At 42.2% G+C, this 21,641-nt stretch overlaps 1 protein-coding gene across 13 annotated transcripts in view; it reads right to left on the reverse strand.

Annotated features, from left to right (window-relative positions):
* The window catches only part of dlg5a (discs large MAGUK scaffold protein 5a), a 62,156-nt gene extending 47,355 nt beyond the window's left edge, over positions 1 to 14,801 (reverse strand). For 11 of the 13 annotated variants that reach the window (XR_016491009.1, XR_016491008.1, XM_090217162.1 and 8 more), the window contains exon 1: positions 14,012 to 14,795. Coding sequence is in view for 11 of the 13 variants with exons in the window: in XM_090217162.1 (XP_090073288.1) it covers positions 14,012 to 14,312 (301 nt within the window). In the remaining 2 variants the exon portion in view is untranslated. Of the gene's footprint in view, positions 1 to 14,011 lie in introns of all 13 variants that reach the window. The other 2 variants (XM_090217164.1, XM_021580816.3) reach the window with 2 other exon arrangements.
* Positions 14,802 to 21,641: the final 6,840 nt, after the last annotated feature.

Consider the following 21,641-nt stretch of genomic DNA (forward strand, 5'->3'; position numbering starts at 1 on the left):
CCAAAATCCAATGCTTTTAAATCACTGAGGGTGAGTGAGCAAAGCACACTTTAGGAAGAATTCTGAACGCGACCTTGGAGAATACGCCTTATGCCAGTCAGTGTCAATCCTTGAGCGATGCAATGTGACATCCAGGTCCCATTCCTACCGATAAGGGATGTGACAAATGGAAAATCTGGTTTAATGTTAACAGCAATTATTTTATCGGTTTTCCATTTAAACAGGAAAAAAAGGAAAAAAAAATAATAATAATTGCCTTCAGAGTGGCGCAGCGGTTTTAAGCACTGCATTGCAGTGTTGCAGCGTAAATACAGGCTGGGGTTCAATCCCAGACTGTGATACCACCAGCCGCGACCGGGAGTCCCATAGGGAGGTGCACAATTGGGCCAGCGTCGTCTGGGTTAGGGAAGGATTTACTTAGCTCATCGTGCTCTAGCGACTTCTTGTGGCGGGCTGAGTGCCTGCAGTCTGACTTCGGTTGTCAGTTGAACGGTGTTTCCTTTGACACATTGGTGCACCTGGCTTCAGGGTTAAGCTGGCGAGTGTTAAGAAGCGCAGCTTGGCAGATCATGTGTCGGAGGATGAGACAAGATCGTAATCACGAAATTGGGGAGAAAAGGGGGGTAAAAATAAATGTTCTCTCTACCACAGTCATATAGCCTAGAAAGCGCATCAGCTACGGCATGTCTGTCTGTCAGGGTACACTACATCTTTTTAAATGCCAACACAAAACCTTCTCTGAACGGGCATTTTACTTGTCTGTAAAGGAATGCTGCTTCAAAGAGGGACAGACCATCACTAGGCGACCAGAACTGTCGATCAAATAATCTCCAACTGCCGGCGCCCAGACTATCCTCTCCTAAAAAAAATACTTTAACAAGTTTGTTAAATATCGCGATTTACCAAGACATTTAATAGAAAGAAAAACATATTCCGCTAAGAATCGACTTAAGATTCAGTATTTTTGGAACGGAGGAAACTGATTAGTTGCAGAGAACAAAAACTTGCATCTTTTCATAGCGAGCTAGCAAGGGACGGCGAGAGAGGGCAGGGGCACAGTATAGGCATGTTGGCCACCAAACACACTAGGCCCATCTATCGGCAATCAACAGCTGCAAAGCAGGGCCCATCCATGAATAAGCTAGAATATTCTACACGCAAACTGAACACACACAAGCATCATTTTTCCCATTAGGGATTTTTTCTTAAATGTTAAGGATCCCAATTTCGTTTAAACATTCACAGCCTTACTGAAGATCTATCCTGACAGTTTGGAAGTTAACTGCAGTCTCAAAACACCTCCAAACACACTGATCAAAACACACTGTAGCCATGAAACAACATCTAGGCCTGTATTAGCCACTGGAGCTGAGACTGCTGCAGCACTGTCACACTCAGTCAATGAAGGGGCATTAAAGTGGCACTCCAGTCTCCTTTCACCTGATTTATTACCTGATTTACTTAACAAAAGACAAAGGTTTCACTATTGTTTCACTTCACTTTGAGCACAGCGTTCAGTCTGGTTTCACCAAGCTATATGGTCCTCAAGTGCAGACGAAGCCACTAGCTACTGTAATTACCCAGAGGTGAGTTGTAGCCTACTACTACTCACAGTGTGTGGATGTGATGATAGTAGAGATCCAGCAGTATATAGTAAAATGAGAGCTGAGCTGATGGTAGACAGTCAGGGATACTAGAACAAAGGTTCCTCTCCCCTTCCTGACTCCCCCCATGTCTTTAACTAGGTCAGGGGAACCCTGGCTCTGCCTTGGGGGCTCCACTACACCCCCTCCATCATTCTATCCTCCTAGCTTCCCCTCCACAACTCTGAAGCTTCTCATCATCTCCCTTAAGTCTCCCCTCACTCTCCATTTCATCTTTGCCTCCCCATCTTCTCCTCCTCCCCTCTGTCTATCACTCCTCCCTCTCCCCCCTCCCATCAAGGGTCAACAGTTGTTCCTTACGACCATATTATCTTCCCCTTCCCTGAAGTAGAGGAATACTAAATTCTGCAGCGTGACAAAAATAAGAAGTGGCAAGGAACGACAGTGTTACCCCATCCTTATCAGGGAGAAGAGAGTCAACTGTGACTAAAACAAATGTATGAGGAGACCCAGATAATTATCTTATCTAAAAATGCACCAACTACCCAAAATGTAAAGAATCGGATTCTGCCATTTCAAAACACTTTCTATCTTAAGACCTTGACAACTCTGAAACTACCGATATGATGCAAGATATTCTCTTCCCGAGGAGAAGGACATTTCAGTGGCTGTTGGAGAAGGTTATTATTGTTACATTCAAAAAAAGAACTGCTATTCTGTATTAACCACCATGAGCTCCTCTCACTTTGTGTCTGAATTCAATATCAAATTGTGTGCGTGTGTTAGAGAGAGAAAAGACCACTTGTTTGGCTAGGGGGTCTGTGTCTCACAAGGCCATGCATGGCAGTGGCACCAAGAGCCAGGATTCTGGGGAGTGAGATAATGGCTGCTGTGCCACATGACCAGAAGAGTCTCCAGGGTCGTGGTCAACAGAAGGAAAACATTTTGAAACGGGGAGGTACTACAAGGGGCGTATTCATTACATTGATTCTGTTGCAAATGGTTTCTTAAACGGAATCAAACGTAAACAAAACGGAGGTACATAACCTGAATTTGTCCAACAGAAACTCCTGTTTTAGTTGCACCCATGCAAAAATCTTTTGCAATATTGTGCCCTTCTGAATCCCACCCAGTACAATGTCTTTCTATTAGAGACATGGCCTAACCGACGAACGCAGGCTAAACAAATCTGAGACCACTCATGAGTCGTACCTAGTCTTTTCCTCAGGACTGAAATTCAAACTAAACTAATTTTGCTAAATAAAAGGTGCTAAAAGTCATCACTGAGCAGTCGTGTGCTGTATAGCAGTGTAATACACCCTTACTGCTTGAGAACAAATCCTCCTAAATGACAATTATTCAATATTCAGAACATCTGAAAATACCTTGATAAGAGAAAAACATGGAGGAACTTCCGTACAACACGCCATGATCACCATCCTTCTTATACCAATCCAGCCACTTCAGATCTTTGAGCACTGAAGAAGTCGAGGCTGGCTGAAGTCAGCCTGGACCTAGATCTCTCAAGAGCTGTATCGCCCAAATCCTATAGGTGCTGGCATTTAGTCATCTTTATGCTAAGTGCAAGGTGGCACTTAATAGATCTGGGACTAGGCTGGGGTAAAGAGTCTGCTCTCTGCCCCTCTAATAGAAAGACATTGTCTGGGGTGAAGCCCAAGTGCCTAAGGTCCATCAAAAACGCTGAACGGCAGCAAAAACTGAAATAGGATAGAAGCTCATGACTCTACCCAGAGGTGAACAGCACTGGTCCTCTGGGGGATGTAGCCCTGCTGTATTTCACCCTTGTCTTATGACAAGTGAAACACTTCAAGTTTGCGCATTCTCTAGCCAATCAGAAGCATCAAATGCCAGGGAGCAGCAGAATGCGGTGACCACTTGGCAATGTACTAAGTTTATCATCATTTGGCTATAGCGTTACATAGGTATGGTGTCATATATTCTGAACAGATGATATCATCTTTAAATTATGAAGGTAATCTTGAATTTTCTAAACTTTCCTCAGAGCAGAACCCTGAGCGATACTGTAGCTCCTTTATGAACAATGTAAGTAAGTAAAATACATGAACAAAAGTAATTGGACACCTGCTCATCAAACATCTTATTCCAAAATCATGTGCATTAATATGGAGTTTGTCCCCCCCTTTGCTGATATAACAGCCTCCACTCTTCTGGGAATGCTTTCTACTAGATGTTGGAAGATTGCTGCAGAGACTTACTTCCATTCAGCCACAAGAGCATTAGTGAGGTCGGGCACTGATGTTGCTTTCCAATTCATCCCAAAAGGTGTTTGATGGGGGTTGAGGTTGGGGCTTTGTGCCGGTCAAAATACGGACCTCGTATTGTGCACAGAATCGTCTTGAATGTCATTGTATGCTGTAGTGTTAAGATTCCCCTTCACTGGAACTTTGGGGTCTAGACCGAACCATGAAAAACATCCCCAGACCATTATTCCTCCCCCACCAAACTTTACAGTTGGCACTATGCCGTCAGCCAGGCAGCATTCTCTTGGCATCTGCTAACCCCCGATTCATCCGTCGGACTGCCAGATGGTGAAGAGTGATTAATAATTCCAGAGAACGTATTTCCACTGCTCCAGAGTACAATGGCGGCGAGCGTTATACCACTCCAGACGCTTCGAATTGCGCAGGGTGATCTTAGGCTTGTGAGTGGCTGCTCGGCCATGGAAACCAATTTCATGAAGCTCCCGAACAGTTATTGTGCAGATGTTGCTTCCAGAAGCAGTTTGGAAATCCGTAGTGATTGTTGCAACCGAGGACAGATGATTTTTAAGCGCTAAAGTTCTATGAGCTTGTGTGGCCTACCACGTCACAGCTGAGCCGTTGTTGCTCCTGAAGTTCAACTTCACAATACCAGCACTTACTGTTGACCGGGGCAGCTCGAGCAGGGCAGAAATGTGACTTAATGATTGTTGGAAAGTTGGCATCCTATGACGATGCCACCTTGAAAGTGACTGAGCTCTTCAGTAAGGACATTCTACTGGCAATGTTTGTCTATGGAGATTGCATGGATGGGTGCTCGATTTTATACACCTGTCAGCAACAGGTGTGGATGAATCCACTATTTTTAAGGGGTGTCAACATGCACTATAAATTCAAAAGTATGTTATTATCACACCTCTATATATTATCATGACATTAAAAACAGTGAAGGAAAACACAGGCCTTTTGTCATGCATCAGAGACTGGATGGGGGAGAGAGATAGAGAAGAGAGCAAAAATACAGAGGGGTAGAGGAGAAATAGAATGGGAGAGAGAGAAAGGTAGAGAGAGAAGCAACACAGTAGGAAAGAAAGGAGTGAGAGAGCAGAAGGAGAGACTGAGCAGGGTAGATCATTTTACAAAACAGGTTCTGTCTATTTTTTTTATTTCACCTTTATTTAACCAGGTAGGCCAGTTGAGAACAAGTTCTCATTTACAACTGCAACCTGGCCAAGATAAAGCAAAGCATTGCAACAAAAACACAGAACCGGGGTAGAGGAGATAGAGCGTTGTAGACGAGAAAGAACAAACAGCAGTGCAAAAGAGAAAGACAGAGGGGTAGATGATCAAGAGAGAGGGGTAGAGGGGAGTAGTTCTGTCTGTTTATTTCCATGACCTCACCACACTGTGCGAGTTTAGACTGTGGCATTTCCTCTGCCTTGCGGGGTGATTAGGAAGCACAGCAACAACACGTGTAAATGGTAATGAAGCCCTGTTCTTACTGCTGCACTGCCTTCTGGAACAGTCAGAATACAAACCCCACACAGCATCGAGAGTAAGAAGAGGAGACGACCTTTCTCACCACTTCCAAATCAACATTTACATCAGCCCACTGCATTGAAAAGAAAGGAGCAGGGTACTCAGTTCACATGTTTAAATAGGCTATCAGAGCTCAATTGAGTTAAATTGGGACAAGGCACCACTGACCCAGAAAAAAATGTCAATCTCTTATTGGCTACATGTGGCTTAATCAGATGGCTTTATTGGTCAACATTAGTGAGTAGTCACAACACCTCCAGCTATGATCGTTCCTACTACATTAAAGTTTATGTCTGACAAAAGAGAGCAATCTATACCCATTTTAGTTGTAACCTGTTATGCTGGAGTGGATACACCAGCACGGCAATGCGCAATAATAAAATGCCCAGTGACATGTAGTATAAAATAAGGGCTATGAAATGACATCAATAACACCCAGCAGCCAGGCTGGGTGTACAATGGATGGATTGATGGCCTAATCTAGACACACATGCATGGAGAGAAAGGGAGGGGGGGAAAAGAGGGGGGAGGGAAAGGGAGAGAAAGAGTAGGGTGGTAGGGAGAGGGAGTAGAGAGAAGGATAGACTGTAGCTAGAAGCTACAGTAGTAAGATCCCAGGAGAGATATAAAAGCATTAGTTGGTAGTGACACAGTGTCAGGACATAACTCATTGTGTCCCCATGGTTTATGTGCTGCCGGGAGTGGGACACTGGTTGACAGGCAGGCAGACAGCCCCACTGGTCCTGTCCTAGGCCGCACAAACACACACAACAGCGAGCTCCTGACTGAGCACTTTGGGCCTGCTACCCACCAAAACAAAGGGCCCGTTGTCTGTGTGTATCCCTCTCTCTCTTATCTAGCAACCTCTCGCCAGTCCCTCTAACACCACAGAGGAGTAACCACCACTCAGCCAAGTCTGAAGAAGAAACGAAAGAGAAATCGTGGAGCCTAGAAAAGAGAGAAACTGGGAAGGTGGGTGAGATAGAGGATTTGGTGAGAGAAGAATATAGAAAGAGATGCCTGCTGTTAACTGCCTCGCACCTCACCACAAAGTGTTGAGTGGTAGAGTGATGTGGAAAAAACAGAGCTGTTTTCTGAGTACACTGTACACTGGGGCTCTGACGGTTATAACATTTTGGATGACGGTAATTTGCCAGCCAAATGACCGCGGTCACAAAAATAACCACTTGAAAAGCTTCAATAAAGCTGCAATATTGTAACTTCTTGGGCGACATGACTAAATTCACATAGAAATGTGAGTTATAGATCTGTCATTCTAACTGAAAGCAAGTCTAAGCAGCCGTAGACTTGTTCAATGAGTGCCATTTCTATGCTTCCTGCTCTCAAGTTTCGTGTTTGTTCCACCTTCGGTTTTGTACACTAGCTACAAACAGTTGAAAATACAATATTTTTGGTTATTGACAATATATACAGTTATAGTCTGAAGTTTATATACACCTCAGTCAAATACATTTAAACTGTTTCACAATTCCTGACATTTAATCCAAGTAAAATGTCCTGCCTTAGGTCAGTTAGGATCACCAATTTATTTTAAGAACGTGAAATGTCAGAATAATAGTGAGAATGATTTATTTCAGCTTTTATTTCTTTCATCACATTCCCAGTGGGTCAGAAGTTTACATACTCAATTAGTGTTTGGTAGTATTGCCTTTAAATTGTTTAACTTGGGTCAAACATTTCAGGTAGCCTTCCACAAGCTTCCTGCAATAAGTTGGGTGAATGTTGGCCCATTCCTCCTGACAGAGCTGGTGTAACGGAGTCAGGTTTGTAAGGCCTCCTGGATGGTCTCCCGAGAGATCTCCTCCCAAACCTGGACTAAAGCATCCGCCAACTCCTGGACAGTCTGTGGTGCAACGTGGCATTGGTGGATGGAGCGAGACATGATGGCCCAGATGTGCTCAATTGGATTCAGGTCTGGGGAACGGGCGGGCCAGTCCATAGCATCAATGCCTTCCTCTTGCAGGAACTGCTGACACACTCCAGCCACATGAGGTCTAGCATGGTCTTGCATTAGGAGGAACCCAGGGTCAACCGCACCAGCATATGGTCTCACAATGGATCTGAGGATCTCATCTCGGTACCTAATGGCAGTCAGGCTACCTCTGGCGAGCACATGGAGGGCTGTGCGCCCCCCCCGAAGAAATGCCACCCCACACCATGACTGACCCACCGCCAAACCGGTCATGCTGGAGGATGTTGCAGGCAGCAGAACATTCTCCACGGCGTCTCCAGACTGTCACATGTGCTCAGTGTGAACCTGCTTTCATCTGTGAAGAGCACAGGGCGCCAGTGGCGAATTTGCCAATCTTGGTGTTCACTGGCAAATGAAAAACGTCCACAGGTGGGGGTTGTGCTTACAGCCCAACACCGTGCAGGACGTCGGGCCCTCATACCACCCTCATGGAGGGAGTTTCATGGAGTTTCTGACCATTTGAGCAGACACATGCACATTTGTGGCCTGCTGGAAGTCATTTTGCAGGGCTCTGGCAGTGCTCCTCCTGCTCCTCCTTGCACAAAGGCGGAGGTAGCTGTCCTGCTGCTGGGTTGTTGCCCTCCTACGGCCTCCTCCACGTCTCCTGATGTACTGGCCTGTCTCCTGGTAGCGCCTCCATGCTCTGGACACTACGCTGACAGGCACAGCAAACCTTCTTGCTACAGCTCGCATTGATGTGCCATCCTGGATGAGCTGCACTACCTGAGCCACTTGTGTGGGTTGTAGACTCCGTCTCATGCTACCACTAGAGTGAAAGCACCGCCAGCAATCAAAAGTGACCAAAACATCAGCCAGGAAGCATAGGAACTGAGAAGTGGTCTGTGGTCACCACCTGCAGAACCACTCCTTTATTGGGGGTGTCTTGCTAATTGCCTATAATTTCCACCTGTTGTCTATTCCATTTGCACAACAGCATGTGAAATTTATTGTCAATCAGTGTTGCTTCCTAAGTGGACAGTTTGATTCCACAGAAGTGTGATTGACATTGTGTTTAAGTGTTCCCTTTATTTTTTTTGAGCACTGTACATCCACAGGTACACCTCCAATTGACTCAAATGATGTCAATTAGCCTATCAGAAGCTTCTAAAGCCATGACATCATTTTCTGGAATTTTCCAAGCTGTTTAAAGGTACAGTCAACTTAGTGTATGCAAACTTCTGACCCACTTGGATTGTGATACTGTGAATTATAAGTGAAATAATCTGTCTGTAAACAATTGTTGGAAAAATGACTTGTGTCATGCACAAAGTAGATGTCCTAACCGACTTGCCAAAATTATCGTTTGTTAACAAGAAATTTGTGGAGTGGTTGAAAAACGAGTTTTAAATGACTCCAACCTAAATGTATGTAAACTTCCGACTTCAACTGTATATTTCACAGCAGTTTAGATTAGTGGTCGACCAATTAATCGGAATGGACGATTAATTAGGGCTGATTTCAAGTTTTCATAAATCGGAAATCAGTATTTTTGGGCGCCGATTGACTGCCTTGTTCAGGGGCAGAACGACGGATTTTCACCTTGTCAGCTCGGGGGATCCAATCTTGCAACCTTACGGTTAACTAGTCCAACGCAATAACGACCTGCCTCTCGTTGCACTCAACATGGAGACTGCCTGTTACACGAATGTAGTAAGCCAAGGTAAGTTGCTAGTTAGCATTAAACTTATCTTATAAAAAACAATCAACCATAATCACTTGTTAACTACACATGGTTGATGATATTACTAGATATTATCTAGCGTGTCCTGCGTTGCATATATTCTGACTGAGGATACAAGCATCTGACTGAGCGGTGGTAGGCAGAAGCAGGCGAGTAAACATTCATTCAAACAGCACTTTCGTGCATTTTTCCAGCAGCTCTTCGTTGTGCGTCAAGCATTGTGCTGTTTATGACTTTAAGCCTATAAACTCCCGAGTTGAGGCTGTTGTAACCGAAGTGAAATGGCTAGCTAGTTGGTGCGCGCTAATAGCGTTTCAAACTTCACTCGCTCTGAGCCTTGGGGTGGTTGTTTCCTTTGCTCTGCATGGGTAATGCTGCTTCGTTGGTGGCTGTTGTCGTTGTGTTGCTGGTTCGAGCCCAGCAGGGAGCGAGGAGAGGGACGGAAGCTATACTGTTACACTGGCAATACTAAAGTGCTTATAAGAACATCCAATAGTCAAAAGTTAATGAAATACAAATGGTATAGAGGGAAATAGTCCTATAATTCCTATAATAACTACAACCTAAAACTTCTTATCTGGGAATATCGAAGACTCGTTAAAAGGAACCACCAGCTTTCATATGTTCTCATCTTTCTTACATAGAACATATTGCACTTTTACTTCTAACACTTTGTTTTTGCATTATTTAAACCAAATTGAACATGTTTCATTATTTATTTGATTTTATTGATGTATTATATTAAGTTAAAATAAGTGTTCATTCAGTATTGTTGTAATTGTCATTATTACAAATACATTTATATTTTTTAAATTGGCCGATTAAACGGTATCGGCTTTTTTGGTCCTCCAATAATCGGTATCGGTGTTGAAAAACCATAATCGGTCAACCTCTAGTTTAGATGGTACAATAATTCTCAACACTATGCATTGCTTGTTTCGTCACAAACTGAAATTAGGCTATTAGAATTTTCGCAACCAGGAAATGGTGGAGCGATTGCTGCAGATTGCACGTTTAAAAAAGTATTTTTTATTTGTACATTTTCTCCTCTCTTCCACTCCTGACTGCATGTGCTGCCATATAAATAATAGAAGACATTTCCTCCCCATTCAGGTCAATGACGCCAGAATTGGTGGACTGGCGGCCATTGCAAGTGTACCCATAGAAGAAAAGCAGCTAGTAAAATACGCGCTAAAATTTGCTGTGATTGGTTGATTCAACTCGCATTACAAAAAAAAATACATTCCACTGCATGAGCCACATCAGTTAATATCATTTGAATGGGAATTATTGCATCACAAGACCAGGCAGCCATTGCGTGTGTACCAATGAGTTTACCAGTCAAATTGCCAAGGTTTTAAGCCTGTTGTAGTCTATCTATTCAATGGTTATTTTATTTTCATGACAGTCTTCACCCATAACCGTCGGTTACACAGTTGTACGGTAATTGCTCCAGCCCTAGTGCACACAGCTCTCAGCTGATTTGAGGTATAGTAGTCACCCAAAGGGAATGGCCCATCTTCTACACACACAGTGAGGGAGGGAGTAGGACTTTGAGTGGACGCAAACACAGCATCCTGTCAAGGAGCATTGCGTCACACCTTCCTCTTTGTGTGTGTTTGAATCAATGTCACAGTTCGTAAGTAGAGTTACAGGTATAACTACTCTATAGGTGAAACAACAAAGCACTGCAGAGGTCTAAGAGAAGTCTAACGTCAAAGCACTGCATAAGACAAAGTAAAGGCAATGAAATTGTTTCTGATTATTGCAATGTGTATGAATTAAATCAGCTTGAAATGCTCTAGCACGGTTTCTTATCGGCAAAGCACTGATACAGGTGTAGTCTACATAGGCAAGATATTCTCATATTAACTAAATAAAAATGATCATATTGGCAGTTTGATGGACTGACAGGATAAATTTACTTAATATCTTATTAAAATAATTAACATGATAAACAAATGTGGAATTAGGGCGCTGTGTTTTGTGCAATGATGTGACATGCCTGGATTTAGATTCAATAAATAGTGCATAAAATAAACGTGACAATATTTCTCTCGGTTTCCTACAGCAGCCATGTTGGGGGGGAGAACCCTGCTTTGAACCATCCCCGCTGTCACTGTCTACATGCATGCAAGTGTATGTGTGTGCAGTTAAGTTATAGGGGTGTGTCTCGTGTGTGTGTGTCTCTCATTGAAGGGCAGAGGAAACCTGCCAGTGAGTAAAGGCAAAGGCAGCCAGTATGAGAGAATGGCTTAAGAGCAGGTTGTTATCAGCGCAGATCACACACACGCACTGGAGCTCAGTCTTTCATCTCTACGGTCCCTTTCCCTCTCAGCCTGAAGCAACGAGGAGGCTCATCTCCACTCTCTCACCAGCCAGGCAGCCTGGTTAAATGCAGTAATCGCGTCAGCCTGAATCGCTGCACTAAAGATAATGAAAAGTGTTCAAAAATACCTCTCCACTACATCTGCCTGCCACGCTCTCTCTCTGTCTGTGTCGAAGCAGCAGCAGCCGGGAGGGAGCAGGAGAAAATACAGAAGAGAGGGCTGTGGAGGCATGATAATACACGTCTCACAGAGAGAGCTTACAACAGGCAGGCAGCGTAGAGCTAATCCTCTGGTGAATAACCACCATGAACTCACTAGGGTTGCGCCCTAAACGGCACAATATCCTCTATGTAGTGCACTACTTTTGACTAGGGCCCATAAGCCCATAGGGTGCCTTGTGGGACGCAGGCAAGTTTACATACCTACAGCCCTGCTGCTGCTCCCCTCGTCTACAGCATTATACACCAAGGTTGCAAATTGCAAATGTTGCAAGTGTACCGAATGTGGTTCAGTGAGTGATCCATGCCGGTGTGATGAGTGACCTGGAATGAGACCTTAAGACTGGTGTTAGCACTCTTCATAATGAAAGTTGTCATAGTCTTTCAGATGACCAAACTAGGCCTATAAAGTAGACTCCTGATAAATACAACGACTTGAGTCTGTCTCGATTTAGCCTCTCCTCTCCCCACACAGCCACTGTCTTAACAGACATTTTAATGGTCTCGTAGGACAATAACTGGGGGTATAGTATACTACTGGCTTATAGGCCCACTACTGTACATGGAAAATAGAGAATATGACTGGCGCAATATTATGGATTCTTAAGCATGGTTATACGTACGCACACCACGCAAGGGTCGATATGAAACGTCACATCAGCCGCAAGAGCGTTTCCATAGAAACAATTCAGGCTATCTGTGAGCAAATAACATAAGAGGAAGCACTTGTAATTTGTTTTTCCATCCAAAGACATGATATTAGTATTGCAAACCATTGATGACAACTTGGGAGATTGCTGTGCACATCTATACCTACCTAGAATAGGCTACTGGGCAATTCCATGGAATTATGCGGAGATGTTTTTTAACATACGTTTAAAGTTTTAAAAAATCAAACATAGATTTCAACGATTAAAGACCCATTGCAGTCAAAAACAGTATTTTCCTGTGTTTTATATGTATTTCCACACTACGCGGATGAAATATCCCTTTTAGTATAAGCTCTGTTTGAAAAGACAGCTTGAAATTTCAACCTGTTTTGGTATAGATGGCGTTTTGGCCTGCCTGATGACATAACCAGATTAGTTAAAAGACCAATAAGAAAGAGGGTCCCAAACCTCTGCCATCAATAGCTATTTTTAGTTATTATTGACCATTTTAATTGAAAACAGTAAGGTATTTAAATTGTTACCCGGAAATGATTTAATATGGAGATAAAAACCACAACAGGACCTTATGAACAATGACTACTTTAAACAATTTACACAGTAAATAAAATATTTTACGAGAATAACAGTGCAGGTGCATAGTTTGGTAACATGATTATGGTAAAATTGTCTTCAGCAGTTTTATTCTGTTACAGAACGTAGTATCTGCACAGTTCTTCCTGTACATGTGTTTTTATAAAATTGTCAGTGGAAATTGTTAAAAGTAGTCATTGTGCATAGAGTTATATGGTTTGATCAAACTTTGAAATCAATGTTTTTTGGTTGGAATACATTATGAAAAAGTCAGGGTAATTCTGTTACCATGGAATTACCCTACTGCATTTAATTTCCACTAATAAATCTAAAGTAAAAGAACAAATTAGTTTGATGGAAAATCTGAAACCTAAATACAGTGAAATAGACCCATCTGTATCCTTTACATTGTAGAATAGGTATATGTAGGCTACTCCATGATTTTACTACAGGCTATGTAGCACACATTGCAACTGTGCCGAACATGTTGGGGCCTGGATACATGAGGTCTCTGAAGTGTGTCTGGAATAAATAAAATATGAGGTTAAGAGCGAGCCAGTAACCGAAAGGTCGCTGGTTGGAATCCCAGAGTAGACTTGGTGAAAAACCTGTCATTGTGCCCTTGAGCAAAGCACTTAACCCTAATTGCTTCTGTAAGTCGCTCTGGATAAGAGCATCTGCTAAATTACGAAACCGTTCTCATTCAAAGGGAGGGTTGGCAAGCGTGTTAATTTTTCATCTACTGCCTAGCCACAGAGTAGCAGAGTCCACTCACTCCCATGAAGCAAATAGTGATGGAATTTGGTTTTAGAGCCTGTGGCATCTATGCCTCTCCTGGTGATTACTAGCTTTTTTAATGTTAAATATTGCTGTGGAATGAACAATGTGATGCTGAAACGGAACTTTGGTAACATTTTAGGTTGTTAGCAAAGTCCAAGTTCTTGCTTCGAATGCGGCATATCAACATCCCTAACGTAAACATGCTCTGATAATAAATATAAATGAGAATGATCTAGTCAATTATCCATAGAAGTATTGCACGGGTGACCACCCTGTAAGTGAATTATGAGACTTGGGGTAGCCGTAAAACGTGTTCAATATCTCAAAGGCTGTGTAGAGGAATGTAGCAAGCATGCATCCAACATTTGCGTGCATGGTGACTTACCGGAGGAATGGTCCACGGGTCCACCGCCGTTGGTAAAGAGTGCAGAATACAGGTCAGGGTACGCCTTTTCCAAGGCCACACACAGCTCGAGGAAATGGTCGCTTTCCTTGTTCACAAGCATCTTCAAAAGCTGGTCCACTTTCTCCGCGCTGGAAGAGCAGTTTTGGTCCAGTTCGAAGCGGTCGAGCTGGCTCAGAGTACCGGAGAGTATCAGTAACTCTATCAGTCGATCTGCGTCTGTTATAGAGTCCAGCAAGTTTTGGTGGAATTGTTCTAACAACTCTTTGTGCTTTGGCTCCATTGCCGTTCGCTTCAGTTCCGTAGCTAGCTAACTAGCTAGCAGTCTGTTTAGCTAACGTATCCTCGGCTTTATTTCTCCAAAATGACCCCCTGCCCGATAAGCGAACAAGGAACTAACTTCCTAATTGTCACTTGTATGAATTTTGCATTACAGCCATGACATGTAATGGCATGGGAGAGCAGTTGTTTATAACAAATAGGAAAAGGCACAAGAAGCCATATTTGTTGTCTACGACCGTAAACTGCACTAAACAGATATACATTTTCCCAGCTTACTTACGTCTGGCAACTTCGTCCATTTTTGTGTTATTCCGAAGAAAACATGCCTGACACATTTGCTTTTTCTATAAAGCACTAAACCGACTGAACTGCTAGGCAAACTATCGTAACTCTCTCGCCGTTCCCCACTTACACTGTATCCTCCGCCATGTCTGGGCTGTTCAGCAGCTGCTGCATGCTGTCAATCAAATTCCCATACAATGCCATGTAAGGTAAAAACGGGGCGGGCCTTACCCCAAGACACACCTGATTTTTCAATGGGCGTGCTCCGTAGTACGTTCTGAAATTCCAGGCGGAAAAGATGACAATGGATAATTTATTTTGCATGCAAACGTTTCTGTGATACATTGTATCAGAGATACAGTACATTGAAGCAGAGGCAGAAGTGACAACCAACTCAGCAAACATTGTTCTAGCCACTTAAACATTTTCTTTGGTATCCAACATAACCATTTTGGTGAGATGAAGAGGAGATTTTTGATGACATTGATATACATATAAATTAATATATTTAGATATAGATAAAAAAAAATATTATATTATATCATATTGTTTTAATTTAAAATGTTTTCTGTTTTATTACATTGCAAAATATACATATGATAGGAACAATTCTTACCAGTGTGCCACCTGTACCAACAAGATTCATACATTCCTACCACATTGCTGTGCAGCCAAAATTAATTGAAGAGAGGCAGCAACCAAGAAGATGAATACCATGTTGGTTGTGAATCAGATCAAATAGTCACTGAGTAGCAGACCTGGTTTTAAAAACAATTTCAGGTAATGAAACTACATTTCACGACACGTATTCAGATAACCTTTATTTGAAAAAAAAAACAAGAGGTTGAACATTGGAATATATTTGGAAATACATTTGAAAAGTATTTGAAAATACTCAAATACACTCCCATGCATTTAACCCAGGTATTAGAAAATAGTATTTGAAGTAAGTATTTTAAAATACAATTTGGTCGACTATTTGGTTTTTACAAATAAGCATTCAAGTACTCAAATAAATGTACTAGTTTTGGGCTGTGTATTTCAAAATACTCAAAAACACTTTTTAAAATGTATTTAACAAATACTCAAATACACATTTAGTCTAACCAATGTCTGTGTTCAGTACGAAAAAACATAATGCAAATTTCAATTAAACAGAAATTCAGCTGTTCTGAACGACCAGTTGTAAAACTGGGAGGGTTTGGGCTGTGGGTTGGGAAAAGCTGTCAGCATGTCAGCCTTTAAATACATCACTCATTGCTTCAAGTCACATCCTACCACACCCATCAAATGTAGAAAATGTTCAAGAACGTTGAACATTTTGTGGAATCATTACGCAATGTAGCATATTTTAATCTAACTGAATGCACCCCAGGTCTGCTGAGTAGTCATAAGTGGGAAGGTGGTTATCACCAGTTGTGAAGTCGTGAATACCAGTTGGATGCATTCACGTGCTTTGAACTTGTGAGAAATGGCAATTGGCTAATGGCCAACAAGCTGCGTCAACCATAAATTAAAAGTACAGCTATCATGCTTGTAAACAAATTATCGTGTTCAAAAACCATATTAATAGATTGATTTTTATAAATAATGTTTTGCTGTTGCATTAACTGCAGAAAATGCTGTTATCTAGGTAATTCCCTTAGTAGGTGACCTCAGAGGCCAGCATGTGGGAGAAGACTATCAGCTCAGGGATGATAGACAAGTTTCCCACTAGTAACTACCAGTTGGAGGGTGTTTACGTAGATGTTTCTCAGTCTTAAGTGGTAAATACCACATTCCCACTTGGTTATGAACTGAAAGTAGTTTATGGAGCAACTGTCATTCACCTTCAGATTTGTTTCAGAAACCATTGCAAATCAACATCAATTGGAGTGATCAGGGCAAACTCACAATGTCCAAAATTGTATGACTTGGTTTTTGAAGTTAGATGTGATTTGGCCCAAAAAGTGTAACATGGTGAGATTGCTCACATCACTTTCTGGTTTAGCAGGGTTTTTATAAACAAATCTGAATGGTGAATGACCATCTCCTGTCCCATAGACTACTGTTAGGGTAGTTGAAAAAAAGAGCCAAGTCTAAAGAAATTAAGTAATCCTTTAATGCTCAAGCTAAAGTCATTTCACGCATTAAAAATAAAAGTGGCATGGGGGAGACAAAAATGTCCAACTTTTTCATAGGGGGTCTGGGGATTTTATGAAAATTGAACCTCATTTCCACCTGATCCACAGCATGGTTAAACATTCTCTATTTAGACAATGCGACATGTAATTCTCATATGCTAAAATGGAATTCAGCTGGATCTGTAAGGAGTTTGGCTAGCTCTGAATCCATATTTCTTGGGGGACACACGCCTGTAATAGCAAGTAGCAGCGAAGAAACACTGTTTATATTATCCAGGTCAAACTCAAACCCTGTAGGCTGCAGGAATAGTGTTCAATACTTCTCTGGTCACACTTTAGGCTCACAAACTCATGCCAAGATAATGATTAGATTCAGATGTCCCTGTCCAGCAAGATTGGAATGCTGGAATTGTTGATTACCAAGTGGTGGAGCCAACAAGCTATTGCATCTTATTCTTCCCTATGTTGAAACATGATCTTCTCAGCAAACAGAAGTCCAAAAGGGAAAATCAAATCTTCATACATATAAGTATTCAATCTTCTCTCCATTTTGGTTTATTTTGGTTTTCACTTTCATTGTTATCCATCCACAGGTTTGTCCGTCACTGAATCAACTATAAACCCCTGTGACGATGACTGTAAATTAGAGGTTGAGTTCCAACACTTACCTGCATGTTCAAAGGTGGGTGGGTGCTTATTGCTTTGCTATATACAGTTGAAGTCATACGTTTACATACACTTAGGTTGGAGTCATTCAAATTCATTTTTCAACCACTCCACAAATTTCTTGTTAACAAACTATCGTTTTGGCAAGTCGATTAGGACATCTACTTTGTGCATGACACAAGTCATTTATCCAACAATTGTTTACAGACAGATTATTTCACTTATAATTCACTGTATCACAATTCCAGTGGGTCAGAAGTTTGCATACACTAAGTTGACTGTACCTTTAAACAGCTTGGAAAATTCCAGAAAATTATGTCATGGCTTTAGAAGATTCTGATAGGCTAATTGACATCATTTGAGTCAATTGGAGGTGTACCTGTGGATGTATTTCAAGGCCTACCTTCAAACTCAGTGCTTCTTTGCTTGACATCATGGGAAAATCAAAAGAAATCAGCCAAGACCTCAGAAAAATAATTGTAACCTCCAAATGTCTGGTTCATCCTCGGGAGCAATTTCCAAATGCCTGAAGGTGCCACGTTCATCTGTACAAACAATAGTACGCAAGTATAAACACCATGGGACCACGCAGCCGTCATACCACTCAGGAAGGAGACACGTTCTGTCTCCTAGAGATCAACGTACCTTGGTGCGAAACTCCCAGAACAATAGCAAAGGACCTTGTGAAGATGCTGGAGGAAACAGGTACAAAAGTATCTATATCCACAGTAAAACGAGTCCTATACCGACATAACCTGAAAGGCCGCTCAGCAAGGAAGAAGCCACTGCTCAAAAACCATCATAAAAAGCCAGACTACGGCATGCAACTGCACATGGGGACAAAGATCGTACTTTTTGGAGAAATGTCCTCTGGTCTGATGAAACAAAAATAGAACTGTTTGGCCATAATGACCATAGTTATGTTTGGAGGAAAAGGGGGCGAGCTTGCAAGCTGAAGAACACCATCCCAACAGTGAAGCACGGGGTGGCAGCATCATGTTGTGGGGGTGCTTTGCTCTAGGAGGGACTGGTGCATGTCACAAAACAGATGGCTTCATGGAGGGAGGAAAAATATGTGGATATATTGAAGCAACATCTCAAGACATCAGTCAGGAAGTTAAAGCTTGGTCGCAAATGGGTCTTCCAAATGGACAATGACCCCAAGCACACTTCCAAAGTTGTGGCAAAATGGCTAAAGGACAACAAAGTCAAGGTATTGGAGTGGCCATCACAAAGCCCTGACCTCAATCCTATATAACATTTGTGGGCAGAACTGAAAAGCATGTGTGAGAGCAAGGAGGCCTACAAATCTGACAGAAACACCAGCTCTGTCAGGAGGAATGGGCCAACATTCACCCAACTTATTGCAGAAAGCTTGTGGAAGGCTACCTGTAATGTTTGACCCAAGTTAAACATTTTTAAAGAAATGCTACCAAATACTAATGAGTGTATGTAAACCTCTGACCCACTGGGAATGTGATGAAAGAAATAAAAGCTGAAATAAATAATTATCTCTACTATTATTCTGACATTTCACATTCTTAAAATTAAGTGGTGATCCTAACTGACCTAAGACAGGGAATTTTTACTACGATTAAATGTCAGGAATTGTGAAAAACTGAGTTCAAATGTAGCTGGCTAAGGTGTATGTAAACTTCCGACTTCAACTGTAGATAAAATTAGTGTTTTTAATATTTTTTAAGGCTAGAAATATCAGTTTTGTAAAGGGAACAGACCTAAACTTCGCAAAAAAATAAACATCCTCTCACTGTCAACTGCATGTATTTTCAGCAAACTGAAAAACGGTGTAAATATTTGTGTGAACATAACAAGATTCAACAACTGAGACACAAACTGATCAAGTTCCACAGACATGTGACTAACAGAAATGTAATGTGTCCCTGAACAAAGGGGAGGGGGGGGGGGGTCAAAATCAAAAGTAACAGTCAGTATCTGGTGTGGCCACCAGCTGCATTAAGTACTGCAGTGCATTTCCTGCTCATGGACCGCACCAGATTTGCCGGTTCTTGCTGTGAGATGCTACCCCACTCTTCCACCAAGGCACCTGCAAGTTCCCGGATATTTCTGGGGGGGAATGGCCCTAGCCCTCACCCTCCAATCCAACAGGTCCCAGATATTCTCAATGGGATTTAGATCCGGGCTATTCGCTGGCCATGGCAGAACACTGATATTCATTTCTTGCAGGAAATCACGCACAGAACGAGCAGTATGGATGATGGCATTGTCATGCTGGAGGGTCATGTCAGGATGAGCCTGCAGGAAGAGTACCACATGAGGGAGGAGTATGTCTTCCCTGTAATGCACAGTGTTGAGATTGCCTGCAATGACAACAAGCTCAGTCCGATGATGTTGTGACACACCGCCCCAGACCATGACGGACCCTCCACCTCCAATTCGATCCCGGCTCCAGAGTACAGGCCTCGGTGTAGCACTCATTTCTTTGACGATAAATGCGAATCCGACCATCACCCCTGGTGAGACAAAATTGCGGCTTGTCAGAGCACTTTTTGCCAGTCCTGTCTGGTCCAGCGATGGTGGGTTTGTGCCCATAGGCGATGTTGTTGCCGGTGATGTCTGGTGAGGACCTGCTGTACAACATGTCTACAAGCCCTCAATCCAGCATCTCTCAGCCTATTGTGGACAGTCTGAGCACTGATGGAGGGATTGTGCGTTCCTGGTGTAACTCGGGCAGTTGTTGCCATCCTGTACCTGTCCCGCAGGTGTGATGTTCGGATGCACCGATCCTGTGCAGGTGTTGTTACACGTGGTCTGCCACTGCGAGGATGATCAGCTGTCCATCCTGTCTCCCTGTAGTGCTGTCTTAGGTGTCTCACAGTACTGACATTGCAATTTATTGCCCTGGCCAGATCTGCAGTCCTCATGCCTGTTTTTCAGAGTCAGTAGAAAGGCCTATTTTGTGTCCTAAGTTTTCATAACTGTGGCCTTTATTGCCTACCGTCTGTAAACTGTTAGTGTCTTAATGACCGTTCCACAGGTGCATGTTCATTAATTGTAGCATGGGAAACACTGTTTAAACACTTTACAATGAATATCTGTGAAGTTATTTGGATTTTTATGAATTATCTTTGAAAGACAGGGTCCTGAAAAAGAGACATTTATTTTTATGCTGAGTTTATATTTTCTCAATTCCTGATGTTACACCAACCCTTGTCTTATTGCTTTGTATTCTGCCTAAAGTCTTCAGAAATGGTTTAAAATACATTTTTGCTCAGCAATATGTCTTTCCTTGCACTTCCAACACAGCTTATCCCTTTATTTTCTGACCATATTACTTGCAACATTACAATAAGAGTTGAGAGGTTGGCTACTTCTTCCATTCACTTCACAACACATCCTCTACTTCTGAGGCACTCCAACGGAGAAGCATATGAGTGTCTTCCATTACCTAATGCTATGAATAACTTGTGTATCATGGCCATCAGATACATCTTAGGTTTTAAGAATTCAGAGAATCCCTAGAATGCCTTGGAAGTCAAATAAATAGAAGATTCTAAGAACTCTGTGGATTTGTAAGAAATTCTAGAATGGATGCCCTGGCCATGTATGGATTGTTGCTGGGCTGATGGTGTCTGTGTATGGAAGGTCATGTTAGCCTTCATTGACGGCACACTTTAACAGATATTCCGCAGGGCTGAAAATATTCAGCTAAGACCCTGGCTACTCAATCTAAATATATCACCAGATTTCCCTGTATAAGTTTCTAAAAAATGCTGAAAATCTGTTTCTCAGTAAGTGGTTTTAGGAATAATGCTGCACTACTCACACACAAATTCTGATTGCAGAAGAAAATATCAGTCTGTAAAAATAGACAGGATTAGTTATGAACAGATGGCTGATGTTCTTTTCCAGCTACAGGGACTAAAAATCACCCCAAAACAATCAACTTCACAGGGATAATGCTCATGTGACCGGCTGTGTGCCTAATACCTATGTATTTACATGGTAGTTAGTGTATATAGGAAGATAAAGTGTACATACAATGTAGTTACACATTATGGATTTTTATCAACCACTAATACAAACATGGTCTCTCAGCAAGCACGGTCTGTGAACTGCACTGAGCTACAGGGCATTATTGCCATCTGGGGGCCAGAATGAAAACAACATGTATGGCAGGTTGTATCTCATAAACATAAACATTGTATCTCATAAACATAATTCTAGTCATATATGCACCAAATTAACATTGATCACATGTATTAACTATTGGCCTCTTG

The sequence above is a fragment of the Oncorhynchus mykiss genome, chromosome 23 (assembly GCF_057628025.1).
Source record: "Oncorhynchus mykiss isolate SJ-2025 chromosome 23, ASM5762802v1, whole genome shotgun sequence".
NCBI classification, from domain to species: domain Eukaryota; kingdom Metazoa; phylum Chordata; class Actinopteri; order Salmoniformes; family Salmonidae; genus Oncorhynchus; species Oncorhynchus mykiss.